This window comes from Nelusetta ayraudi, unplaced genomic scaffold (genome assembly GCF_046127955.1).
Source record: "Nelusetta ayraudi isolate G7.1 ecotype Tasmania unplaced genomic scaffold, CSIRO-AGI_Nayr_v1 ptg000011l, whole genome shotgun sequence".
Taxonomy (NCBI): domain Eukaryota; kingdom Metazoa; phylum Chordata; class Actinopteri; order Tetraodontiformes; family Monacanthidae; genus Nelusetta; species Nelusetta ayraudi.
Window position 1 is genome coordinate 897,501 of NW_027466061.1, and position 27,373 is coordinate 924,873.

General features: G+C 44.0%; 2 protein-coding genes across 2 annotated transcripts; both read right to left on the reverse strand.

Moving 5' to 3' along the window:
* Positions 1-1,370: 1,370 nt before the first annotated feature.
* prdm15 (PR domain containing 15) lies at positions 1,371-12,892 on the reverse strand. The gene is made up of 24 exons (XM_076019885.1): positions 12,726-12,892; positions 12,097-12,136; positions 11,921-12,014; positions 11,568-11,721; positions 11,277-11,429; positions 11,026-11,140; positions 10,870-10,947; positions 10,482-10,685; positions 8,984-9,184; positions 8,777-8,871; positions 8,594-8,681; positions 8,305-8,472; positions 7,112-7,206; positions 6,893-7,024; positions 5,829-5,966; positions 5,545-5,708; positions 5,200-5,279; positions 4,842-4,961; positions 4,600-4,731; positions 4,372-4,455; positions 4,043-4,218; positions 3,879-3,959; positions 3,565-3,786; positions 1,371-2,472 (listed from the first exon to the last, which is right to left on the reverse strand). The coding sequence occupies exons 1-24, from the start codon at positions 12,822-12,824 to the stop codon at positions 1,939-1,941; spliced, it is 3,447 nt and encodes a 1,148-aa protein (XP_075876000.1). The 5' UTR covers positions 12,825-12,892; the 3' UTR covers positions 1,371-1,938.
* A 1,066-nt stretch (positions 12,893-13,958) lies between these two features.
* On the reverse strand, positions 13,959-27,372 carry c2cd2 (C2 calcium dependent domain containing 2). The gene is made up of 13 exons (XM_076019889.1): positions 26,350-27,372; positions 24,890-24,985; positions 23,521-23,637; positions 22,798-22,899; positions 22,178-22,288; positions 21,752-21,860; positions 20,581-20,689; positions 20,431-20,495; positions 20,221-20,336; positions 19,415-19,583; positions 18,490-18,830; positions 17,776-18,043; positions 13,959-16,791 (listed from the first exon to the last, which is right to left on the reverse strand). The coding sequence occupies exons 1-13, from the start codon at positions 26,635-26,637 to the stop codon at positions 16,577-16,579; spliced, it is 2,106 nt and encodes a 701-aa protein (XP_075876004.1). The 5' UTR covers positions 26,638-27,372; the 3' UTR covers positions 13,959-16,576.
* Between the last annotated feature and the right edge of the window lies 1 nt (position 27,373).

Genomic DNA, 27,373 nt, shown 5'->3' on the forward strand with positions numbered 1-27,373 from the left:
TGGAAAAACTGGAAAACTGAAAAAACAAAAACAAACGAAAAACAAATATAATGTATCCATGTCGGTATATGGTAACTATGACATGGAATATATGGTGCTGACTGGTAAACAATTGAACCAACTGCAGTCAAAGCTAAACACGGCTAGGTTTGTTGTTAGAATGCACAATATTGTGAAACATGAACAGGAAGCCAAATTATGTTCAATATTCCTGCATGAATGTGTCTTGGGACATCAATATTTATTTTTACCTCACTTAAATAAAGTCACTCGTGCACATACCTATACTACTGCACGGATTAAAACAGATGCCTTGTTGTTTAAATTGGCTGGATCTTAAATTCAATTAAACAAGTCTGAGCAAATTCAGTTTTGTTTGTTGTTTGCTTTGTGGATTTAACCAGAGTGCAAGAAGATCAAACTAGAGCGTGTGATCAGAGGAGCCACAGACTAAAGCAGTTCTCATTGGTCCATCTTCATTTCACACTGTTGACTTTAGTTCTTTAGCATGACTCAGTGTTTTGCAGAACAAACAATTTCACGAAATGTTCTGACATTTGAATTTACTGCAGGGGAGAGTAGCTTCATTGTAAGTCTTGACTTGGTCTTGTTCTTGTCTTCATCTCAGTACCTGGCCTTGGTGTAGTGTCTTGGTTTTGTTTAAGGCTGTCTTCACATCTGACTTGACAAACTTGCTATTCTAATAATATTTGGGTTTTAAAAATATAGTTTTAAAGTAAAGTCTTGGTTTTCTTTTAAGATTTGTAAATGACACAAATTATGGCCCAACACAGAAGAACTAGCACCTCAGGACAGAGTTCAGCAGAAGATCTGCATTTACAGGAGAAAGGCCACTCTTTAAGGACTCAGATGTACACATTTTAGACAGAGAGGACAGATGGTTTGAGAGGGGGAGTGAAAGAAGCCATTTATGTTTACTTAAACAGAGGGGGAGGCCTCAGACATCGTCTCTGACATCTCATCATCTCATCTTGGCCACATACAACGCAGCCTTGAGGACTCTTGCCAGAAGATTCAACCACTCTTCACACCTTGCCTTATGACTCACATCATGGCAGGGCAGAAGAAGGGGGCACATCCAGTGGGTCGTCAGATTAACCACTCTCATGAGTTTCGCTCTATTAGCATAATCAACACCTCATTGATAATCAACATCAACACAAGAAGGCTTTTGGTTGAGAGGTGAAACGTCTTCGAAATCGCAAGGACTAGAATGACTGACACCCTTCACAGACAGCTTTGTATTAAGTAGTATTATTGTTGAAACCGTTGACTTTAAGTATTTGAAGGAGAAATATCCCTTTAAGAAGACAATGTTATTTGCAACATTTAGATAGATCTGCTCTAAGTTCTGTTCTCATCATGGCCATCAGTATTGACCATGTCAATGACATTTTAATGAAAAAAATATATGCAGAACACAGGACCAAAACAGATGTTGAAAAGTACAAAAACTGTAATCTACCATGAATGCAGTTACTGGCATTTAAAAATATCATACCACAATATGGAAACACTTTATGTAGAGTCCGAAATTGCATGATAAATATAAATAGATTTTAAATATCCAGGGCTGTGTACATTTTTTATTAAGCTGAAACAGTTTTAAAGGATGCATGTTTCAAACAGTTGGCTAAGGCATTTTAAGTATTTGCTTTGGTATGAAATGGAAATCTTTCAGAGGTGTCACTAACAATGTGGGCGAAATGTGCCGATACTTTGACTTTTAAAAAAAATGCGATCTACACATTGCTACCACCTTTCATTAAAAAAACAACAAAAAACATCACTTTCTTCTTCCCATTGGACTTGAGAGGCATCTAGGTGACATAGATCATAGCTTTGTACAGACAACAACTAGTCTACTATACAACAATGTCCATGAGTGTGAGGTGACCTGCACCTTCAGTCTCTGTTCTAGTAGCTGAACATCTGCTTGCTGGAGCTGCTCTGCTGCTGCGGGGTGGCCGGCTGACTCTGGATGGCTTGGCCCGGCTCCTGGCTCTGGTTTTGGAGTTGTGTTCCCTCCTGAGGGAGGTTAACCACTGGGGCCACTTGGCTGCTCTCCGCCATGGACACAGGCCTCCAGGTCAGAGTTGGGCTCTCCAGCTGATGGCTCATGGGGTTGACCAGGGTGGTGACATTGATGAAGTGTGCGACTGACTGCGAGTCGGACCCTCCGACGGAGCCGACGCTCTCTGGGACCATGTCAGACGAGCGGTTGTGGATCATGGTGGAGCCGCTGACTGCGTCGAATGTGACTGTGAGGATGGAGTTGTCCAGGGTAAGAGGTCGCTCGCTGGCAGTCAGGTGACCCACGGCTACGGGCTGCAGGTTGGTGAACTGGGTGGGGGTGTGGCTGGTGATGGGCGTGACGGTGATGTTGGTCAGCCCCATGGAGCTGTTTGGCGAGGGGGCTGAAGGAGCGCTGGGGTCGGCGAGGACAACCACCTGATATTAACACACAGAGAGTGAGGTGGAAGATTTTTTTTTGGTATTATTATTTTTAGGCTTTTGTACGCAAACATACAATAATTCATGTTCAGGGCCCCCTATTAGAGTCGAATAGGGAAAAATGCCTAGTCAAAGTACAGAAAGTAGTGACGTCTGATATTGACTTTTTTACCGATATCCAATATCCCGATATTGTCCAACTCAACTGTCCATCCAATTTCCGATACTGATATCAACCGATACCGCGGATGCAGAGATAATGATAAATGTAACAAATTCACGGTTTTCCAAATAAAAATAAACATTCTGGTCAAAATAATAATTGTCGGTTACGAACAAGCTATTTTGTTAGCAGCCAGCCACCACTGAAACCACTCTGCTGAAAGACACATGTCGCTGGCTGTTATGCTTCTATGACATCATCTAGCGTAGCAGAGACGAATAAAGTAAAGTTTTGTTATTTACTATTGAGTAATACCAGGAAATTTGAGGAATTCATTCTTTGGCGTGACTACTAAGTTTGGGAGACATTTTAAAAAAAGTCATATTTTTATAATATTTTTTTCCGATACCGATATTTTCCAATATTCATTTTTTAATGCCTTTATCGGTCGATAATATCGGACTTCCCTAATAGCAACTGTACATTTTCTGAACAATCTACAAGAATAATCAAGATAAAATGCAAACGTTTATGAATTAGATTCTGAATGCTGCTGCTGAAGTGTGACAGCTTTTAGAAATAACTAGTCATGTTCAAAAAACAGTTACACAGATTACAAAAGGTCATTCTGTCCTGATGATATGGTGCTGTAAAAAATAAACAGAATTTAACTGTGCATGAGTCTAAATGTGTGAAGCAATGACCAAACTGAAAATATGTGCATGCGAGACACATGTAGGCATCCTCGGAGTTACGACTCGGTAAGTCTGCGTGTTTTTCACTTTACGGATTGAATTTATCGATTGCTGTTCTTTCCTAGATGAATCTCACCCCAGTTCTCATCAGTTAAGCTGCTGCTCTTAGATCCAATCAATGGCTTCATAAACCAATAGATCGTGTGTATTTGAACAATTTAGCACACTCACCTGCTGGATGCTCTGCACAGCAGAGCTCGTCTCAGTCTCCTCCCCAACGATGACAGTGTTGAACTCTGCTACGTTGCTCTGCCTCGGCTCTGGGAAATCAGCGTACTCGTCAGACTCGGAGAGTTCTGGTTCGGCCTGAATCCTCTGCTTCTTCTTGGGCTGTCGAGCGGCTCGGCTCGGCCTCTCCAGAGCCAGTCGGTCTTTCTCTAGTGTAAGGGTGGGCTGTAAGAGGCGGGAACTTGTTTTGTTAATTACCACGTCAGCAAACGTCAACAAGTGGATCCAAAATATATGCCAAAGAACGAGAGTCCCACCTGATCCATGCTTATGGATGAGTTAATTATAGTCGAAGTGTCCTGCAGATCATCAAACTCATCCATTCTTGCAGACATTACCTAGAAGGAATAAAGGAAAGTCATTTCATTACATTCCCAAGACAGAAGAAAAGAAACTGTTGCTAAACTGTCCGCAATCTCACTTCGGGGTGTTTGCGCCGCAGGTGGCGGTTCATGGAGGCTCTGGTTGACACCTTGGTCCCACACAGGTGGCACGACTGGGCCTCCACCTTTTCATGAGTGAGGTGGATGTGCTTCTGCAGCATGTACTCTGTGAGGTACTTCTTATCGCAGGTCACACACGTCCACGTTTTTCCAACTGCGGCCATGAAGAAAGAGGGAAGCACAATCATTTCAGTAGCCCCCCCCAATACTCTGATTTGAATGCCAAGTTTCTTTTGTTTGACAGGAAGTTTGACTTTATGTGCTTCTGTCTGTCTGTCTGTCTGGTGGCCCGGTGTGACAGTCTTGCCTGTGTGGATGAGCTTGTGCGTTTCAAGCGTGGTCCTCTCACTGAACGTCTTGCCACACAGCTCACACATGAAATCCTTTATACCTGGAGGTGAAGTTTTGGAATTAGCATTGAGTGCACAGTTTATACCAGCAGATGTCACTAATTTAATGTCTGCCAACTCTGGATTATAGTTGCATGTTTAACGAAGACTTTCTGAAACATTTCATCAATCACTCACACGCTCACCTGTATGTCTCTTGTAGTGTTTCAGCATGTTGACCTTCTGGGCAAACTTGCGGTTACACTCCTTGCACTCGTACTCTTTAATCCCTTTGTGGAGCTTCATGTGGTGCCTCAGAGCGTGCTTTGTCTTCATGCCTGTGAGAGAGAACTCACTAGTGACGGCTGGAACGGCGCGGTCACGATCCTCCGAGGGGTCTCGCCTCGCGCATGCAGCAAAGTCCCAAAACGAGCACGGAGCATCCTACCCTTTCCACACTCTGCACACAGAAAGTCTCGGATGTCGTCGTGGACCCTGAGGTGCTCCTTCAGCATGTCCTTCCTCGCAAAAGATTTGTTGCACTTGTCACAGCAGTGGCTTTTCACGCCTGAACGATAAGATACGCACATTCATGTGACAAAAAAAATTTACAAATCTACAGGGTTTCCATTCAGTCAGTTCAGACAGCGGCAGCCAGCACTGGAATGGTTAGCATGCTGATGCTTTTGTGTTGCAGTAATGCCGTTTTTAGTCAATGTCACGCAGACTGTATGAGGTCGCCTGACGACTTGAGGATGATAAACCAGTCAAAGGGGCAAGTGGTTAATATTAAAGAGCAACTTTACCAGTGTGGATGATCTTGTGCCTCTCCAGGTTGCCGATGCTGTTGAAGATCCGACCGCATATTTCACATGGATGAATGTACCTGTGGGAAGAGTGAGGAGACTTGAAATTACTACAGGTAATTACTACAAATTACTACTATTTTATTTTATTTTTAAATGTCCTTCCTAGCACGTACTTTTGATTTGATCACTGATAGTTTTTTTTTACACTTTAAAAAAAATGTATGTAGCGGCAACATTTATTGTCTACATTATTTTACATTTATAGTAGGCTACAGGTTTCCTCTTTAAAATTCTACTTGCAGGTACTGCAGATATTTGGAAGTACTAGTTCTTTGCGCTCACTTCTGCACGGCAGGGTCGGGGAGCTGCTCTCTGTGGATGACCAGGTGGGCGTTGTACGTGGCCTTGAGTGCAAAACGTCGGTTGCAGATGCTGCAGCCGTAGCCTCTTTCCTTGTGCTGCTCCATGATGTGCTTCAGATATTCTTTTCCTTTGGCAAATGAGAGCTAGACACCAAGAAATATGCATTTTTAATGAACTGCTTTCAGAGGACCACGGGACAGCAAAACATTTTCTAAAAATGTATTCTTAAAAGTGTGAGTTGCTGTCCTAGACACCAAGCTTACTTGGCATTTTTTGCAGTTGTACTTGTGACGCTCGTTGCCGTTTTCCTCATCGTCATCCGATTCGTCCGTGTCGTCTGCTGAAATGCCGATCTTCCTGATGAAGCCCTCCCGCTCCCGCTCATTCATTAAAGCTATGTCCTTGATGAAAACACACAAAATGCAAAATGAGACACAGCAGCACGTACGACGCCGTGACGTCACGCTGGGGATAAATTATTTTCTGGTGATTTTCTGGCCTTTATCATTTTTTTAAAAATGACAATAGGACCATAACTGAAAAGACTGGAATAGAAAGAATTGCTATGAATTGCGTTTCAGGTCACAGTCATCCTGTCAGCCGTTTTAAAGGCCTTTATTTTTGTAGTACGCTCTATGGGGAAAATGCTTTTTGGGGCCCATGGGATTTTCTTTGCTGCAATACCTCGAGTGGCCACTGGGAAAAATTGGCGCGCCACCATATTGCCAGTCCGGTATCCACTTCTTAAAAAACATCCATGGGTCCAGCACACACGTTAGGTCTGCGCCTTCCCCACAGCAACGATCAGTAAGACGGACAGCTTAGCCAGCAGGTTTGTCCACCAGCGTGTGGTCGGTCCTGTCCTGCGGCTTTGTTGGACGCGAGCCTGTTTGGCTAAAACACGCTTCAGCTCCCCCTCAAGCCCATTGGCCGAGGGTACAAAGAAGAGACGCAGCCAAAGGCGTCTGCAGACCCATCGTGTGGAGTGCAAGACTCCGTCCTCACGGGTCGAAGGAGGACAACCTCGCCAACCTGCAAGGCGGCCACGTGATGGCGCTCATCCCAGTCTGGCCGTGCCCATGGACAGGTGCTTCCCATGAGCACAGTGAAAGAAAGGTTGAAAAACACTGTTTTCGCAGTGCTCAGCTTCCTGCTTGGAGTTCGGAGCAGAGAACTGGCGTTTGTTTTGAAAGAGCTCAAAGCATTTATTTTTTTAACTTATTGTAAAAAATCTTTTGACAAAATGGAGACAAATATTAAAGCCTTAATCATAAATAAAATGACCGGGCATTAATAAAGGTAATGAAACCTCCCATGTGAACCTCACCTTGAAGTGAACGTGGATGTGATCTCGCAGGACGTCCACGCGAAAGAATTTGCGGGCGCAGATCTCACAGGTGTACTTCTTATCGCCGTGTGTCAACAGGTGTTTGTTCATGTTGCTCCTGCAGGAGAACACCTGCGCACAGAAACGTTGCTGCTGAAAAAAATAAATTCTGCTTGGCAAATCCCAACTGGTTGGTGCAGAGCTTCGCTTGGGACTGACCTTGCCACAGATGGGACAGGGCGACGGCTCCTTCTTGTACTTGGTTCCCTCTTCTCCATTGGCCTCCAGCTCCTCCCTTTTCATGTACCTCGGCCCTGTAATGATGGGACGTGGTTCTGCTTGAAGTAGCGCAAAGTGAGGGATTCAAATCTGTCCTCCGCATTTCACCCACCTGAGGGCGCCGTGAGAAACAGCGGTGCTGCTCTCGGGAATTAATGGGTGGTCTAACCCCCCAATACTATATAAAATACCATATCAATACCCTTAATACTCCAACCCTGAATACTGAGTGCCAGGCAGGCAGGGAGTCAATGGGGACTATTTCTATCGTCTTTGGTCTGACCCTGGCCAGGGATTGAACCCACAACCTCCCACTCTCAGGATGGACACTCTACCACTAGACCACTGAGCTGCTCACCCAGAAGGCCTGCCGTCTAAATGTCCAAATTTTTTCAAAATTTCCAATCTATGGTCCAATTTGACTGAAGCGTCGTAAAACTGCAACATTGATTTGCGGTCACTCAGTGTGGTTCTCTGCTGCTGTGGCCGATATGCTAACAATCCAAAGAGTTGTGCAATGCAGAGACGGTCTTCTGTACAACTCAATTGTAAAGTGTGCCACTGCAGGTCACTCCTCCTTGACCACTTTACATACTCATTTCATAAATGTCCAACACTTACACTTATTTATAAGAGCATTAGGTTGATAACTGTAAATAATTTAACTGTTCATAACATGTAAATATCTTGTTCTTTACTCTATAAATATTTTCTTTTCTTTTAATTGAGATAATTCTTCCGTCTCTTTGCACTACTTTTTGTGCCTGCAATTATGCCAATTTCCCCAATGCGGGATTAATAAAGGCATTTTATTCTATTCTATTCTAGTTACGGCTGTGTTTCGGTCATCTCAAACCAGTCTGGCCATCTCTCTCCTGTGACCTCTGGCACCAGTCAGTTTTGCCCCAGAGAACTGCTGTTCACTGCATTTTTTCAACCTCTTCAGCAGGTCATCTGGACCACACACACACACACACACACACACACACACACACACACACACACACACACACACACACACACACACACACACACACACACACACACACACACACACACACACACACACACACACACACACACACACACACTCTGGTTGCATTCATACAGAGACAGTTTCTTGCACAACTGACCCACACCGTGCCTCCTGTGGTGCTCCTGCATCACGTCTTTGCGGTAGAACATCTTGTTGCAGATCTCACAGGAGTAGAGCTTCTCGCCATGCTTCTTCTTGTGCTTGGAGAGGTTGCTGTTGGTCGAGAAGAAGCGCGAGCAGATGTCACACTGGAACGTCTTGTCGTCTGGAGGGGGAAGAGGCAGCGTTGAAGAGTAATGTTGAACTAGATCCATGTTGGGAACATTGCATACAAAATCACCACGGTGTGACCTAGAACCAAACTAGAACAATAAAAAAGGCGCTACCTGTCCGGCAGTTGTGGAACTTTAAGGCATTTTCCAGGCGGAAGGATTTTTCACACGTGTTACATTTATATTTGTACTCGAAATCAGGCTGTCGGAACACAAACCACCGCAACATCAGCACATGAACTATTTGGCTGATTGAAACTTGCTGGGGGAGGGGGGGGGGGGACGAGTCGCACTTACCATGTTCTTGCTGTGCTTGTAAGAAATGTGTTGCTTCAGGCTTTCCTTGCGGCTGAACAACTTGTCGCACTCGTCACATTTGAATAGTTTGTCACCTTGGAGGATACAAAGAACGGGATTTATAACTCGCCACAAATGACCGGATTCAATTGTCTAACGATGAGGAGGCGCCAAGCAGCTCCTTATCGTGTCGGCTATACTGTGTACCGTGTGAGCGGATGTGCCGATTGAGGTTGCTGCTGTTCTGGAAGACCTTGTTGCAGAGGGAGCAGCGGTAAACCCTCTTGTGCTCTCTGGCTTTGTGCCTCTTGACAATAGACCCGCTGTCTAATAACCTCCCTGGGCTGCGGCCTTCTGCTCCCGCCGCCGAGACCGTTAACTTGGAGCTCTCTGCGGAAGCCTTCGCACCTGCACGCAACAGGAAACAAACGCCAGATGTCTGTGATGAACAAGCGATGATCGGATTCCCCCCCCAAATAACCGCTGGATTGTTTTGGGAAATTGTTATTTTCAATAGTTCCGGGCAACAATACAGAGTGGTCATGGTAAGATAAGATTGTTTTAACAAGCTCCATGTTAAATTTGTGTATATACAGCTCCATGTTTAATAACAATAATGACGTTACACATTTTTTGACACAGAAGAAGATATTTTGGAACAGAGGACATGTAGCATCCAAGTTGTGTCTCTGCCAAATTTGCCAGCATTTGAATGAAGATTTATGGAGGTTGAGATGTTAATTATAGTGATAATAATATTATAGTATAGTAATAATAGATACTTTGAAATTATAGAGTGATGGACTTCTGAATTGACCATCTGTTGTAGTGTATAAAGATTTGTCATAAATCAGAGGATGTGTGAAAGAAGTTTGGACCTCTCCAGGACATAATGGTGATTTTTACTGATGCTTTGGAGGATGTGGTGGGTCAGGGTTGGCTCTAGACATTCATTCACAGTCATTACCACATTTTGTTTTATGTTCACCTGCGCAGCCCTGAGTGCAGGAGGAAGCGGGTACCGCAGATGGATGGATTGATGGATTAATGGAATTGATGAGATCGCTTCTGAGTTATACACTTTATAGCGCCCCCTGCCTGTCAAATCCAATTCCCTCTACTGGTTACATTTACTAAAGACTTCTCCATATTTGCACAACCTTTTGTGTCCATTCAATGAAAAAATAAATAAATGACAACACAAAACAGCCAAAACTTGTGGTTAATTCACTCATACTTGCTTTTGTCCAAAATAATAATGAAAAAAATAGATTGAGCCAACTCGGTTCAAAGTACAAAGTTTTGAGCAAATTCTTAAAAAACTCGAGGACTCATTGTAATAATAAAAAAAAAACAAAAAACGAAACAGATTTGAACAGAACAAAAAACAAAATGGCAAAAGAAATTGCTATGAGAAAGAGTTGTGGCTCATATGGATGGATTTGGCCGAACCCGCAAAATTAGGCAAAAATTTTGTTGCCACCACTTCCTGACTGCGCAGATAAATAAATGGACCTCATTGAATTGTGAAGCTGACGTTGCTCAAAACAGTTTATAACATGTCTACAAAACGCGATGTATAAACCACAGGTTGCCGGTTTTATTGATGGGATTAAGACAGTAAAGTGCATCCACGCACCTATCTGTCAGTCTAGCTAGCTAGCTAGCTGTCTCACTTTGACCGATCCTTCGCTAGTTTCCTCACCTTTGCCGTTGTTTGAGGCGGCTGTGGCTCCAGGCCTGCGTCCCTTAGCTTTTCTCCCTCGGCCATGCCCCCTCCTGGGTTCTGACTGAACTGAAGGGGGTTCACCCCCAACCCCCTCATTGGCGTTGACCTCTAGTGGCAGAATAGGGTCAACCTGGAGCACAGGTACAGTATTCCTGTTGTCAAGACAGCTCAGCACTTTACCTGCGATCAACACAGCAAACAGGGGACACAGTGTTGGTTACCTTCCTCTGCCAGAAGATGTTGTGAGGGGGGGTCAAGAACTTTGACCCCCACTCAAACTACAACTAGCTTCCATCACAATCAAAGAAGACAGCTTTTCTGAGACTCACTGCCTGGAAGCAAAACCAACATCTTTACGTCTTACCAGCGTCATTTTCCGCACCCATTAAAGACTGTTGGACGTCAGTTTTTTCTAAGGCGTCCGATTTAGCGGATTCCCCATCTAGAGGAGAGAAAAGGAGAGTAGAGAATTTAGCGTTACGCTAATACAAATGAACCCTGGTGCTATTAAGTCACTTACCTGGTGGAGGGAGGGGTATTTGTGGCAAATGTACAGACTTGAGCATGGGTTTATCCATCTTTTTGGCATAAAAGGCTCCATACCAAACCCTCAGCTCGGCTCCTGGTAGCACGTCCTAAAACATATCAATAGTAAATGAGAGAAAAAAAAAAAGAATATGCTGCTTCTTTTAAGGATACATGTGGTGCATGAAATCCTAAATCTTGCCCCGACAGAAAGTTCCCAAACGAGGTGCATTTAGTGGCTAATACCTGGGAGGTGTTGAAGTATAAGTCATCATCCTGCTGGTAGGCAGTAAGATTCTGGTCCTTGTGATCAGTGGCAGGTCGCACTAGCATCATCCAGTTGCAATCATTTTCACTGCTGGAGTCAAAACACACTACCTCGCCGTCCCTCTGGAAGATCTGCCCATTGACAATCCACATTCATTCACATGAAATGATGCCAAAATGACGTGATATCAGAAAGAAAACTGCAGCAGTCGGGAGCATGGATTGTGTCATCTCGACACGCAGACTTGATTAGCATTGATTAGGCCGCACCTTAAGGGGAAACGCTCCCTCATTCTCAAGGTGGGGGACCCTCTTGGCCTCAAAGGGGCCGAATCGCGTCCTCTTGACAAGTCGACGCAGCACAAACACCCCTTCCTGGCCGTCAGCGGCCCGTCTGATCTCCAGACTGTCTGGCAAAGATGACCTGATGCACGAGGACAACGTGTTGAAAGGATGCTTCATACAAACGACTCAACATTTCTGTTTTTTTGAAATTCTATTCAAATTAAATGGACACTGGCAACTCTGACGTGATGGTCATAAAGTTAGCCATGAGAGTCGTGCAATCAAAGTGGCGCGCACCCTAATCAGAATCATGATCAACTAATGAACCAGCGACTCACCGGGCCCGGCTGAGGACGAAAGAGTCCTGGACGGTCACCAGTGGTCCCAGTTCTGGACACTCCGAGTCATGGTACTGCCCACAGTCCTCACACCCTGCGACACAGCCACACTTCCACGGTCACCACAGTGAGCTCCCACACTCTCACAACACAACAAGAGCTGGATTCATACTCACAGATGTACTCATCCGGCGTCTGTTCAGTCATCATGTCAAGCTGCGGGGACACATGGTTAATTATTGTTTGGTGATGGCAATGTACTGTAATAGCAACAGCACTACTGATCACTGTTCTAAACAGCACCCCACAGAGTGCATTTGTATTATGTGATGTGATACTTTTCAAAGAGTTTGATTTGAGTTGCAAAAATAAAAATGTGACACATTTCCCTCGACAGACGTGGTCAGATATGTTGAATGTACAGGACTTCCTAGCTCAATGACAGGCCGACTGCCGCTCATCTGAGTTTGAAGCAAATCAGCGGATCATGTATATTAATGCATGTAAGTCCAGTCGGGAGATACGATCCAGGAGTTGAGTGGCTCCCAAAGTGTAGCCGGGTTTTAACTCCGATCTGAGCGACGCCTCTCTTCAGAAAATTGTAACAAAGAACAGTCGGCATGGCGGATGGACCGGAGACGCAAACCACACGACCGGAGTCGACGGTCTTCGGCGCCAAGCTGCTCGGAGCTGACGAGGCGGAGGACGAGCGAGTGCTCGCCGGACGGTCCGGCTGCATCCCGACTACAACGCTGCGTCGTCAATTTCTCGTTAAATGGCGCACATTGACAGAAAAACACGTTACCTTTTGTGCAAAAGAGCCTTCATTTATCCAATCCTGACTCCGGGTTCCAATCCGCTCCAGAAACAGCGCAAGACCGGAAGCGAAGTGAGCCGAATGCATTCTGGGAAGTGTAGGTTCGACAGAAACGATTGCGGCCCGAAAACGAGCGGGTCAATCAGTGATTGCGGCACACAAAGAAGGGTTATGGTTTAGTTTCCTTTTACGTTTTCACATATATTTTTTGGTATGGCTATCCGTATTGTATGAAATATGAACAAGTCAGTTTGTAACACACTGTCAGTGATGCCATTTTTGTTTTAACCGAGTTGTTTTGTGTTTGAAGACTTACGAGTACATGTTGAATGTTCACGTTACTTCTGTGGGACGATATACCAAAAGGTTGAATGGATTGTAAATTTTCCAAATTTGTCGGTAAAGATATTGAAGACACATCACTAATAATGCAGCAACCACAGACCTTAACTAATCCTAATACATCTGTCCCTAATGACAGAAAAGTCACCTTCCCAACTATGAAAATACATCATTTTTTCAATCTATTTATCACGTCAGGTTTGTTTACCGAGTGCTCAGGCGTCTCAAATTGCTTTGACCAATCAAAAAGAAACTTGTCCCTCCATAGTACCATGAAGGAACAGTAGCCAGGGAAAAAAATTACCTAGTGGGAAGAAACCTCGAGCAGACCCCAAGTCAGGAGGGCCATCGTCTGCTTTGACTAGTGGGGATGAAAAAGAAATGCCAAAATGAAGCGATAGAAAATAAAAGTAGGGTCTGAGTAGCAGACACGCCAAGTGTCCGACACATACGCATACAATATAAACAAAAATGTCACTATCCCATAACAATAACTGAATTTTCCCACTGTGAACAAGTCGTCTCACTAAGTCCATAGCAGTGCAATAACATGTTTAGGCTCCTTTGCAGTCCCCCGCAAAAACTATGTGCTGTACTGAATGTACTGTACCAGTTTCAGGACAGAACATTCCACATTTGTAATGGAAATAAAAATAAATAAATAATAATAATAAAAAAGGTTGTCTATGGTCGCTGAGGATAGATGCAACAGCTTGCTAGCGGTGGTGTCACTAGCCTCACACGTTATTAATACATTTAGCAAAATAGCCAACTTTAGAATAAATTCACTGTTTTGTAGTCTCTACCAACTGCAATGTGAAAGACAGATGTTACCAGTGGCAAAAACTGGACCTGGAATACAAAAGACAGCCACGCTAGTTGTACATGGTTGTACAGACAAGAGGTCAGCGCTTTTTATTCTTATATTCAAATGATACAAAAAACAAACAGGTGAGCAGATATGTTATTCGCAGCTGGGTTTCCTGATGACAGACATTACTAATGGCGCAGGAAAATGGCGGGAGGCTCCTTATCTCCTCCACTTTCCCACAGTTTGCTACATTCCTTCGGTCCAGTGATGGTGGATAAAGCCTCGGGAACCAAAGTCACGTCTTGTCTCACAGTGGCATTATCCGCATGACAACAGTAAGGCAATCTCATGTTAAGTCTTTAAGTGTACTTCACTTACTCTCAGAGTAGTTTATTCAATTATCAAAGCAACATAAGCGGACGTGGTGTAAAAAATGATCTTCAACAAGCTGTTTAAATAAAGAATATACACTGTAAGAAAGGGCAGCCACTCTCTTTTGTTAATATTTTCAAAAGCAAATTAAAAAAATATTGTAAACATGAATTAAAAGAGCAGATCTCTACACGCTAAAATGCAAAAAAATTAAAATAGGCGCAAAACCATTTTCACGTGTGCGAATGCAACAGCGCAACCAATTGCACCGCCGCCGTCCCTGCAGGAAGACTCCCTTTTGAGACTAGAACAATCCTGGTGATAAAGGTAGTGAAGAGGGAAAACAATCTCAGAGGAAGACAAAGAAGAAGGGATACATGTCATTTGAAAGAAGCAAACAGTTGCTGGTTTAAAGCTAAAGTTTTTCTTGAAGTGTCGCCCCTCGTTTATTAAAACCTCAGTGTGTGGTTTTCTTCACAATCTTAAATGGCCATTCAGAAATGCCTGCCAGTATTATGTTGTCTTTGTTGTTGTTTGCGTACAAGCTTTTATATGCACATTACATATAGTTGCCCTTCTGCTCCTGATTCATATTGAATAAAATAGTATGACATAATTTTGTTTTGTAAATACCACAACCTTATCGTATTAGTGTCAACACCCCAACAACCCCCCTCCAAAAAAAATAAAATATATATATATACAGTGACATGCAAAAGTATATATACCTCCTGAAACTTTGAACATTTTGTCACGTTAGGACAACAAACCTAAACATATTTTGTCTGAATTTCTTTTATGTGAAAGGCCAACGCAAAGACGCACACAACTGCTACATGATTTGAATTTGAAGTTAAAAAAAAAAACTAAAAGTGCGTTGGGAAGTTTTCAGCCCTCCTGAATCAATACTTTGTGGAAGCCCTGACTTCATGTTTAGGGTCCTGAAGGTGAACCTCCTGCTGGACGGTGAACCTGCAGTCCATCGCAAGTCTTTTGCTTGTTGGATTTCATGTTCAATCTTGGTCTCATCTGACCAGAGCATAATCCTTCACATGTTTACCGTGTCCCCCTCATGGCTTCTGAGGAACTGGTTTCCCTTTTACAACAGTACTCTTCTCGCCAGTCTTCCATTAAGGTCAGATTGGTGCAGTGCGCAGCCAATAGCCGTACAATGGACCCATCCCTCCCCCTGAGCTGTGTATCTCTGCAGTTCGTCCAGCAGGGGTCCCCAACCATTTCCAACCTGAGAGTGGTATGAAGGGCAACCAGTTTGCTATGCTCTCATGAAATAACAAACTTTCTTAGTTATACACTATTACTAACGATAATGATCTATGTGAAGACACTCATCACGTTAACAAGTTCTCAATAATTATCAACGATGACTTAACAAGGTTGGATAAAAGTAAATTTTAGACGCAGCCAATCGAGCTGTGTTATTTTGCAGGCCTGCAGGCTACTGACATTCTGGTGGTTTCCTGAGACTCCATGATGCTCTTTGCTTCCCAATGTTCTCTTAACAAGCCTCTGAGGCCGTGACCGCAACAGCTGTATTTGTGCCGAGATTAGAGGACAGGTGGCTTCTATTTAGTCAAGAGGTCAACGCTCAATCATTCAGCAATCACCACGCAACTCCTGAAGGCAATTGGTTGCACTCAGAGAAAAGGGGTCTGAAGACTTTAGTAACATTTGTAAAAACAAATAAATAAATAAATAAAATCATGTTTGGTTTTCTTTCGAATTCACAGCTGTGTGCCAATTTGCGTCTTTCACATCAAATTTCCAATTAAACAGTTTTCTGTTTGTGGCTGTAACGTGAAAATGTGGAAAAGCTCAAGGGGTATGAATACTTTTGCAAGCTGCTGTAATTCCACCGGTGGTTTCTGTCATTGCACTTTGAAAATGAATGATTGGTATCTGTGCAAATCATCCAAAAACACTCTTTGTCTTTGGTCCTGACCGTCTAACCATCCAAAACGAGTTCAAAGTTAGGAGTGGCGAGAGTTTCAGCTACAATCTCAGGAAGAGCAGCAGCCCACACCAGCATTTTCAGAAAAGCACTTTTGAGATTTTAAAAATATTGCATCCAATCAAATAAAAAGACACATGCTGAATAATATCCCGTGAAATGACTCTGATCAACAGCAGTCTTCACCCACACGCGCGTGCCCACACTCACCGCCGGCGGAACCGACGCCCCTTTTCTGTACGGCAGCTAAGGGAGAACATCCTGCCCGGTTAGTTTTCTAGTGCAAGCTTGAGGTGGAGGGTTTGATGCTAGTTTTTCTTTTTGTGGAAGGTGGAGGCGGGGGTGTCATGGCAAGCCCACCGAGGTAGCGCCATTGGCTTTGCTCTTATTCTTGCTCTTGCGCGTGAGCACGCGGCCCAGCGTGGCCGTGCGATTGGCCCGCTCCACCGCAGCCGGAGACTCCAGGTAGACCAGGTCGTTGTGCGACTGGCTCATTCCCGGGTCCTTGTGCTGGCGCCGCCGCCGGAAGAAGAGCTTGGCACTCTTGCGGAGAAAACTGCCTGTGGGTGAGAAGCAAACGTGAAATGGAAACATGATGCAAATACATCTTGAAACGAGGATTTAGGAGAGGCTGTTAAGCCAGGTGACATCATTTTGAAAGGTAACGGTAAGGAACAATAAACTTATCACGGGGACTTTTTTTTATTTTTCCACATGTAAACATTTCTTAACAACGACCAGCCTTCTGCAACACAAGTTCCATGAAAAACCAACTGACTATAAAGCAACTGCAGCTGCGAGCACACTGGATGAGCACGTCTGCGCCCTCTTGGGCATATTTTGGTGTGAATCTGGCCAACACTGTCGGCGCAAGATAGCGACAAATGCAGCACGCAAAAGCCCCCAGCAGGGGGTGCTCAACCCTCCTGCTAAAACTTTTCTAGAAATATATTCAAATTAGGGTGTTTAGAGAAACAGGCTTTTTTTGTGCGTTGTGGTGATTAAAAATTGTATAAATATAAAATAATGATAATAACTTTATCAACAAATATATAAATTAATTAAAATACTACTAATAATGGTTATTATTATTATTATTATTATTGTTATTATCATCATCATCATCATTATTGTCATCCTCTACACTATTGCTGCTCTAAACTAGAGCAGCAATCTGTTCTAGCATTAAATCCTTTTTAATGTATCCAAGTTGTGACTACGAATGCTAATGTCAATCATTTACTAGCTACTCAACACTACACTGCACTACACACTAGAGTACTGAGAGACTGAAAAGAACTTGATGAAGTGACTTACTCGTGTGTACATAATATGTGCTCCACTAAAACGGGAGGTTGAAACAGGAGGGAGAGGTGAGAGCAGAACACAGGAGCAGGTGCATCATAAGCAGCACAGCCAATGACACATGGGCACTAATCACCTGCTAACTTGAAAACCATATATTGTATTTTTTCCTTCAGGCCAGCACTGCCATGTCCAGAGTAACTTCAGGGCTTTGGGTCATGTGATCAGGGCTACATTACCTCTATTCTTCTTGCAGGTGGCTTCAGACACACACATGGACAGCGAGGAGTGGTCCAGAGGCTCGGCTGCTTGACAGTCCCAGTCCTCCGGGGGACGGCCCACTCCGCTGGGGCCTCCCTGCGGCTCCGACTCCTCCGGGAGGCTGCTGGGCCCTGAAGCCACGGCCGTGGTGTCGTCCTGGATGGAGGTGCTCTCCGACATCGATGCATCCATCGCCGCAGCGTAGCCCGCCATCAGAGCCAACTCATCATCCTGAGACAGAGGTGTCTGGGAAAATGAAAATAAATGGTGATGATTCACAGTTCAGTTCGAGGCACGTTGTTGCCAGAAGTTCAGATGTTTGGTGCTTGTCCAGTGGTGAGAAACAAGTTCAAATGGCTCAGACTTTCAACACATGTCGATGACTGATAAATTATTGCAGTCCGTATCATCTTCACCTTTATATTCCAGTTCTGTTTTCACGGTTGACAGATTAGGAAAGCACACAAACACCATCCATGGAATCGGATTATGTTATATATTTATGATTTTTATATTGGCAAAAGCTTAACATACTGCCCATAAATACATGAATAAAAAAGTATACTGGCAGTGCAATAAAAATGTTATACATTGGACGCTTTAAGTTTTGTTAAACACAACTATTTCCTTACAGCACAGAACAGTAACATACGCCACATAAAAATCCAGCTTGTACTAGAAGACATCCTTACTTTGGAAATGCCAGAAATGATGATGGTGCTCTTCTTCACAGGAGACTTGAGTTTCTGCTTGGCAGACTGATGCAGTTGTCTGATTGCAGCCTCGGCCACTGGATCGGTGCCATTGAGCATCAGCAGCTCGGTATCAGAGGACGACAGGGCCTTGCTGACGGCCGTCCCCAGGGTCGAGGTGTGCTCTGAAACCCGACGCCCTGGAGGCCCTGTAGCCCCTGGAGGCCCTGCGGGCCCTGCAGGCCCTGGAGCCACTGGAGGCCCTGGAGCCCCTGCAGGCCCTGCAGGCCCTGCAGGCCCTGGCGGCCTAGGCTGAGCGTCCGCTGGTTTCTGGCTGGGAGCTGAGGGGAGAGAAAACTGTCGGTACGCTCTTCAAAACGATCACATCACCAGCTGCCCAGTCGAAAACTGTTACTTTGCAAAGCAGGGGTGCCAACCTCTTATACACAGTGGGGCCAAAATGTAAAACATTCTTGTAAAACAAGTCACGGGTCAACATTGATATTTATGGAAAAAAAAAATCTTCCTGCAGATATTAACAGTGAACCTTTTTACATGGACCCAAACAAGTTTTGCTTCAACCTGAACATGGAACAAGTAAAGCTTAATACAATACAATAAATGACTTCATATTGCACACATGCAAAATCGAATTTCAAATTAAAAAATAAAATAAAATAAATAAAATCTAAATAAAAATTGTGTCGTATGCCTTTTTCCATGGGCTAATAATAAATGTAAAAATAAAATGACAACAACAAAGCAATTAAATAATAATATTCTTTAATGAGGGTCCTCTGCTGATTGAAGCGCCAAAATACCAGCAGAGTATTAGCAGTACATGTGCCGTATAATAGCAGCGGGCCAGAGTTTGATTAGCTGCATCAAGACAGGCAGAAACTCTCTGCATCTCTCAGTGCCGTACCTGTGCAGAGTCCGGCAGCGACCAGTCGGCTCGGTTTGCTTTTCACCGCAGTGACAGTAGTGACCACCGTCCCACAAGGCATGACGGTGCGGTCCATCTCCACCCGCTTGCTGGAGGCTGGGGTGGGAGGGTGCCAGGACCTCACCTCACTGGGATCCAAGTAGGTAAACTAGAGCAAAGGAGTTCTAACGATTAACCTCTGAAAATTATTACCTTTAAAACTTCAAGCATGAGAAAAATTGTGATCATGCACCAACACTGACAAAAGCATCAATAGTTGCCTTTCCATTGCAGTTTTTTTTGCAACATAAAAGTACAATTGTGATTTGCTGGTGTTTCCACTGAATGGTGTGAAGCGCATTAAGCCGTAACTCTCCTAAAACCTCGTCCTGCGAGCTTTGACGTGAATTACGTTTTGTTTGTTTGCTGTTAAGAATGATTGTTACATTTTTCTCTTTGATTCCTTGTAAAAAAATATTCCGTCTGCTCCTCCTTCCAAACATAACGCGCCCTTTTCACTTGAAGTGAACTGGTCACATGACCCCGTACGTCACGTCTGCTGACGTGTAAATGCATGTAAGTGTTTCCATGACACTTTTGCAATGTACTTCTATATGGATACATCTGAAAAACACCTCATGAGAGCGTCAAAACCTTTTAGCCACATCTGAGAGGTTTTTCCAAGTTTAGCCGTTTCCATGACCAGCTTTTCATTGCGATATTTAGGTTTTGCGCAATTCTAAGGTCATGGAAACGCAGCTAATGTGCATGTCAGTGTTAGTGTGTGATAACATTACAGTTCTTACTTCAGTAGTAAGAGATCCAACCGCTCCATCTTTGGTTTGAAGTGCAAATGTTTGCTGTCCTTTGGGATGCTTTTTCACAAGGTCAAAAGGCACAGACACCTGTCCAAGTAAGAAATCTGCAGGGGAACCGCCACACGCTTCAGTTACTCTCAGAGAAGCACACGATAAGGCAGAAATCCCAGCATGACAAGCGCTCGGCCGTTTCCTTACTTTCATCCAGTTGTTCTTGATTCACGAGTTTGATGTTCAGCTCTTTTGAAAGTCCGTTCAGTTCACTGCAAAACACATCAAGAGTTCACGGCCGTAATAAAAGGAAAACATGCGCACAGTGCGTTGGCAGAGCCCCAAAGTAAAACTCACAAAATAAATGGATGATCCCAAGCAGGATTTGCCGCGTTCTTCAGAACAGAAGTGTTAAACCTCTGTGGAGGATCATCTAACTGTAGTACGCACAGAAGACCTGTGCTGCCTACAGAGACACATGAAGAGATTCAGCATCACGTTAAAAGATAAAAGCAAACTGTGTCCCAGTGTGAAGTCAAAGCAGCAAAAATCCGACGTTGAAATTTTACAGCAGCTTCTATTCAACTACGTCAATCTGTGGCATCTCTGCACCACGACCCAACAGCACAAGCACATTGTGTGGGATGAATTATGCAATAGCTTTGGCTTTATTGGCCATATATCTGCAAGTCGGGCATTACGTTATATCAAAGCATCACACATAGTCTTAAAGAGCAATAATCTATAACAGCTTCAAGTCTGGTTTCTATTACACAAGAGAGACAAAGTGTATGATGTAAATATGAGAGTTCCTCATTCATCAGAAACTGAACAGAGAGTTCAGTTGCAATGCCCTGCTGTCTTCAGTCTCACAACACCAGTCTGTCTGACCAATACAGTTGTGATGATGATGATGTGCACACTGAAGGTAGACAGTACTGAAAAATGCAAATACTGCTACCTCATTTATCTTAAGGAGTGGCCAGGATGCACTGACTGCAGGACATTAGTCAAATAAGCAAGTGCGTAGTAACACAACTCTGATTTGATTAAAGAATGATAATAACCTGAGATCAAACAAATATCACATAATATTGTGATAAGCGTTCAATTTGTTGCTACACACAACTTGGTTGACCAAGATAATCAGAGTAAGATTATTTTTCAGTATGATGTTTACATTTACTGTCTATCATTACATTATTTCCTATGGCAGCAGCTAGAAATTTAACATAACAATGCTGTGCAGACTTGTAATTCATTCTAAATAATGTTTTTCATTTGCTTTTTTGTCCAAACTCTTGGTATTAGTCAGCATCCAGTAAAATAATCAGCTTATTTATGGAAGAGGCTAAATCTGCAAAACTCTAAATTGTGTCTTCATGGAAGGCTATGCAGCAGTTTTATTTCCCTTCTAAAGCGAAGCCTGTTGGCAACCACCCAGGCAGTTTGTTCTGAAATGCACAAAAGGCCTGGCATTTAATCAACCGTGAAATCTTCATCAGAGTATGGACAACTTGACTCTCACAAGCAGCATCCTCCTGCTGATTAAACGTCACCCGAATATTCTTAACGAGCAGCTTCCAGTCGTGGGCACGTGGGGGTTTTGGTGGTGACAGCAGGCTGCTGCAGACTTCCTACAGCAGAAAACAAAACACCGGGCAGCACAGACTTAAAGAAGGAAATATTTTTTGAAGTATTGCTATGTGTATAAAAGGCACAACTGCCATGTACAAGGTGAGTAAACTGATACAAAATGTGGCTGAGAGAGGAAGCATGTCTAATGGCCAATTTGACTCGAATGCATGTTGAACGTATGTTTTGCTTTCGATTGCTAAACTTGAAGCGACCACTTCGATGTAACGCTACACAAAAGCGGCACAGCAGCAGAAACTTGGGTGCCAACTGAAAATGAAGAGGAAATGTTGAAACGTGCCGAGTGGTCTCTACTTACGTCTGAGGCCTGCAGGGGCCTGCACCTCAGCAGCACAGAGGGGTGCGTCTCACAGAGAAGCTGCCTGAACTGCTCCTTAATGGCTGCCATGCTGCACGCAATGGCGTTGTCCTGGCCAAGAGAAAGGACAAAAAAAATTGTTAAAAAAAAGACAAAATTTCGTGAATAAAGTGGAAATTCTATCGAGGAAGTCGACGCAAATAAAGTGGAAATTGGTGAGTAGACTGGCTGGATGGTGGATTAACCCAGTTACCCATTGTAAAAAGTAAACTGCAGTAAACAGGAAACCGGCCAAAACACAAGGACTCCACTAGACTTGCGCGCAGAGCCTTTCCACTTTATTCCCGGCATGTTGACATTAATTGCAAAATTCCAATTTTATTCACAAAATTTTGTCTTTTTAACGTCAACATCATTCTCGAATTTTCAACTTTAATCTCGAATTGGAAACTTGAAAAAAACAAACAAAAAAAAACTATGTTAATTGTTCTCTCTTGTGGCCCTAATCCTCTTCCGTAACAATGGCATCCATGGATACAGATTAATAAAATGTTTAGGAAAATTAGCAGCTTAGTTGCTGTCGAACACAGAAAGTAAAAACAATGTATTTTTTAAATTACCTCGGCAGAGACTGGCATCACCTGCAGCTGAGTTGTGTTCAGATTTGACATTCCCCAGTCAACTTTTACCTCATCGTCAGCTTCTTTCACGTGAAGATCAATCTAAGAAATACAAATTGAACTCAGAGATCATGACTCACAGGTAATAAGTCCCACACACACACACAATTGCATGTTCTCCCCGTGTCTGCGTGGGTTCTTTCCAGTCGCTCCAGCCTCCTCCCACCGAACTCTAAATTGTCGGCACGCGCGAGCAGAATGCAAACTGCTTGTTTGTGTGTCTATGTGGCCCTGTGATAAACTGGCAACGCGTCCAGGGCGTAACCCCGCCTTTGTCCGCTGACAGCTGGGATAGAACCAGGACCTTCCTGCTGTGAGGCTGCAGCGCTGAATCACTGCACCATCACGCCAGCGCTGCACAACAGAACCGCATGAAACAGCCACTATCCAGTTGCAATTTGACAAACGGAAATAAAGCACAGCACGCTGAACGCCACAGGCGACATATCGGGTGTCTGACAATGAAGAAAAGTGTGACGGATCAACATTGCTGGCAACCAAAGGGAGAAAAGAGGGAAGAAGAGACTAAACAGATGTGTTTTCTGCGTTTGTATGGCAAGCAGCCAAAATGAGCTTCTTGACTGTTGCAATGGTTGCAACATAATAGTAAAACATTCACAAAACAACAAGAAAACACTGCATTGTAAAGTATAAAATACTAACCTGCAGTTCTAGTGGAGCTATGCACACGGTGTATTTACAGCAACCGGATGGTGCCATGGCTGAAAGTGCACAAACGGTGAACTTGAGCCTCTCCCCAGTCACAGTGCAGGAAGTGATCTGTCAAGACAGTGGGTCATTAGTGCCAAATAGAATGTGAAGGGAATCAAGTGCTCTGTTACTGGGGGATTGATGTTGCTCCAAAACTAGACAAACAACATTTCACGGATCGCTTCACTTGTCATAAAACCATCTAATGTGCATTAAGAAGACATCCACATTAGAAATTTCATTTCAGAAACTGCATAACGCAAAACAACTTGGAGCCAGTTGGAGCCTCAATTGTGGTGGTTCCTGTCTTTTCTTAATCAGAGTTAATATTTTGTTACTGAAAAATTGAAATTGATTCATTGATGTTTCCATAACGAGTGCTTGGAAATGGCCATTAGTTAGTTGTGGATGGATGAGGGGACCAAGGTGATCCGATCCTATATTGATCCACGTAATTAATCAGATCGAAATTTCAGAAGCATGCAACAACACTATTAAAAAGAAAAACCTTTGAAATTGTGTGCTTCAAAATCCACTCAAATCTTCATTCATTGTCAACGCTTTGACTACACCTTTAAAATGAAAAACACATTTTATATTGCACAGTGTTTAGCATGAAGCAAACGCCTCTGTGCCTCGCTGAGCACGGGATCACAAGAGGGCAGGGACGCCCTAATCAAAGAAAGGCGGCCAGCCTGCTACTCCTCAAGGCTGAGCTGACAACAGCTTAAGCGTCTTTGCATACTCTATATAGGGCATGTGGGTAAAAATAAGCCTGTGTTCACAGATTACCTGGTGGTATTCTGCGCCATATCATAATGAGCACAAAGGAAGGGCTGAGTTTGCATTGAGCACATTGCAAGCTGACCAGGCAGACAACGCAGCGAGCCCCTTTTGTCCCTTACTGACCTCACCAACAGATAAAACCTCCGTTCACAGTTTGGAAAGTGCGTTGCAGGTTGCCACATAATGTGTTTGATTTAGAAGGTGGTGGTTTTTAACCCATAACCATACTGTGACTTATTGCAGATGCAGATCTGGATCATAAGGGGAATTATTTGCAGCAAAATTAGGTCTGAAATGTAGCACTAGCAATAGAAAAACCTCCTCTTGGAAGAAATGTTGGAAGGGAGACTGATCCGAGATCAATACACAAATACTTCCCGCTGGTAGAGACAGGAAGATAATGATCAGTATTGCGTTTGGAAGGTGCAGCAGTGGCTGGCACTCGGCAAAATGAAAATAAAAAACCTGACAGCCATACCGATGTTAATGAAACGCACACCAGCAGTATGAAAAAGAAAGTCATTTCCTCTGATACCTTGCCATTGGCGGACTTTTGAAAACTGGACACTTGGGTGACGGTGAGCTCCGAGGTCTCTGACTCATCCTCTTCAAATGTCAGGAGAACAGGATCCTGTGAAGGAAGGTGCACACAGTCATTTAATGCGGGTTATGCATTCTGCATTGCAGCAAAAGATGATGTAGCCAAGTGATAGCGATGATGTTGGCAGTGATGCTTCACGCTAGCATAATAAGAAATTGGCATGAGTTGCACCCGGGTATTTGCTGCCATTCATTCAAATGGATAGGTTCAAACATGAGTGAATTCCTTTGGCAGCACTAATGAGAGTGCCCCAATAGTGAAACAAGACAGTGGCAGAGCCAGACAAACACTTCCATGGGGTGGCCGCAGGGTGAGATCATGACTCCCACCGGGGTGGCGATAAGTAGATACCTGAAATGACTGCATGGCTGTTTGTACTACTCTAATCCTTACTGTAGTTTTCTGTATTTATTGAATAATTTCAGGGTGACCTGAGAACCGCAGGACCGTCACCATTCCTATTAATTAGAGGAGAGCAAATCTTCACCAATGTTAATGTTAATAATAATAAACCTAATATCAGCTTACATTACATTTTTAAATAAATACACATATTAAAACATTTTTTCTAAAAAAAAAAAATACTGTACATTAATCAACAAAGGAAATATGACTTGAGATGCTTTCAGCTGCGTTCAAACTACCTGCCAAAATCTGATTTTTAGCCCATCCAGAATGAAACCAGATGGCTCTTTTGCAGTCTGAACAGTCACAAATCACAAGAAATCCGATTTTTGCAAAACGCATTGAAACCACCTTCGGGAGGTCGTTCAAATAGCATTTGGACGACAGTCTGAACAGCTCGTTAGTGTGGAAGTGCCTTTTGTCAAATCATCACCCAAACACCAGTGGTTACCATGCAGAATAACAGAATACTATGAATGAGCGATGAAACCGGCTTAATGTTAAAATCTCAATTTCTGGTCTCAAGCCACGTGACTTCCTTTTGATCCTTTAGTCTTTGAACTTGTATCGCCTCAAAGGCGCCAGAGAACGCCAGTGACAGCCGGATCAACCCCCAGCACCGCCGCCGCAAAGCGTGGACGCAGGGGCGGCTCGGAACGGCCAACGCAAACGCTGGAACTGGCTGATGACAGGATCAGAGTTTGCTGTCAGTCTGGAGGCGATGCCTTAAACTGAAAGCAGAAAAAACAAACCAACAGGGGCGGAACGCAAATGCACCTTTTTTTGTGACTGTGCTCAAGTGGCGTTAGATTAAAGCATATTGTTGGTGTGGTCGACCAGATGGCACTTTAGTCACGTTTTAACTTAAAACATGACTAATGTGGAGGTTTCGTTCAGTTGACGTCCCTCAACAACCACAACGTTCCTGGAGTCCACAGCCACCTGCGGAAGAAAACCTGAGAGCTTCGTGTGTTTGTCATGAGACTTACTCCACGTCTCTTTGATTCGGCGTTCAAAGCTCTGCACCAGGATCCTTTCCATTTACTTTTCCAGCTTTGCAGCGACAGCGCCCAGCCCAGCAGCGAGGCGGCCTCCTCCTCCTCCTTTGCCGCATTGCCTGTCAACAGTCTCTGTTCGGCACCGTCGCTCCTTAGTTGGAAATACTGTACGAAATACAGTATCAGAGTAGCCAGGGAGGCGACGAACAGTGTGACCATGCACAGCCACAGCGGGTCCTCCGCCCAGGGGTACGAGCTGGAAGGTTCAGCCTCCGACATTGTTTGCACTTGAAGACGGCGGAACGCGGCTCAGCACACCTCTGCCACAAAGTTACGCCACAAGTTCGTGTTGTGTTTTCGGCAAAGAGACGGGACGAAACGACGAGGGCAGCCTTCCATAGCTGTTAGCCGCACACAGCTCTCCACTCCGGGGGCGAAAACAAAAACCAAAACTGTGCGGACTGTAACTACATCTTGCGATACTCCACACAGGAGGCTGAAATGCGCCACACAGGTCCCCGAGTGTGCTAGAAAAAGACTGCAAAGCAGAAAAAGTGGTGTCTCTGCGTAAACGGATTAGTAGGAAAGCGCCCCTGGCTGTTGTAAATGAGCACGGTCGTTAGCTGCTTAGCTAAATCTGCGGCGGCTTGCTGAAATAGCCATTCACTCAGCAGCAACGCAGTCGTAAAAGATTTCCGAGAGAAACGACATCACGCGATTACGACTGGGTTCTTACAGATAACCATCTTAGACTTAAGAACAAAAAGCCTCGCGCAATTATCTTGAAACCCCGGTGTGTAGTACTTGCTTGCTCCAGAAACTTGATTTGTAGCGCAGTCTGACTGTACAAACTAAGTTACCGTTTTGAAGCGGATATGTGGCACAGAATGTATGTCCCATCATCCATTGCGATAAATACTCGAGCGCGTTGTTCAGTTGATTACGCGAATATAAGTTGTCCAATGATTAACTTATGATAGGATGAGGGGCGCTAAACTGCGAAATTTATTCAAAT

What these genes read in the sequence shown, in the direction of transcription:
- prdm15 (XM_076019885.1), bottom strand. Translation starts at nt 12,824, where the DNA reads ATGCATTCGGCTCACTTCGCTTCCGGTCTTGCGCTGTTTCTGGAGCGG. An exon ending in TATACTTCAACACCTCCCAG is followed by an intron (nt 11,141 to 11,276) that starts GTATTAGCCACT and finishes GATATGTTTTAG; the next exon opens with GACGTGCTACCAGGAGCCGA. An exon ending in CCACAGGAGGCACGGTGTGG is followed by an intron (nt 7,207 to 8,304) that starts GTCAGTTGTGCA and finishes CCATCATTACAG; the next exon opens with GGCCGAGGTACATGAAAAGG.
- c2cd2 (XM_076019889.1), bottom strand. Translation starts at nt 26,637, where the DNA reads ATGTCGGAGGCTGAACCTTCCAGCTCGTACCCCTGGGCGGAGGACCCG. An exon ending in TTGGATCTCTTACTACTGAA is followed by an intron (nt 19,584 to 20,220) that starts GTAAGAACTGTA and finishes CCTTTGCTCTAG; the next exon opens with TTTACCTACTTGGATCCCAG. An exon ending in TCATTTCTGGCATTTCCAAA is followed by an intron (nt 18,044 to 18,489) that starts GTAAGGATGTCT and finishes TCATTTTCCCAG; the next exon opens with ACACCTCTGTCTCAGGATGA.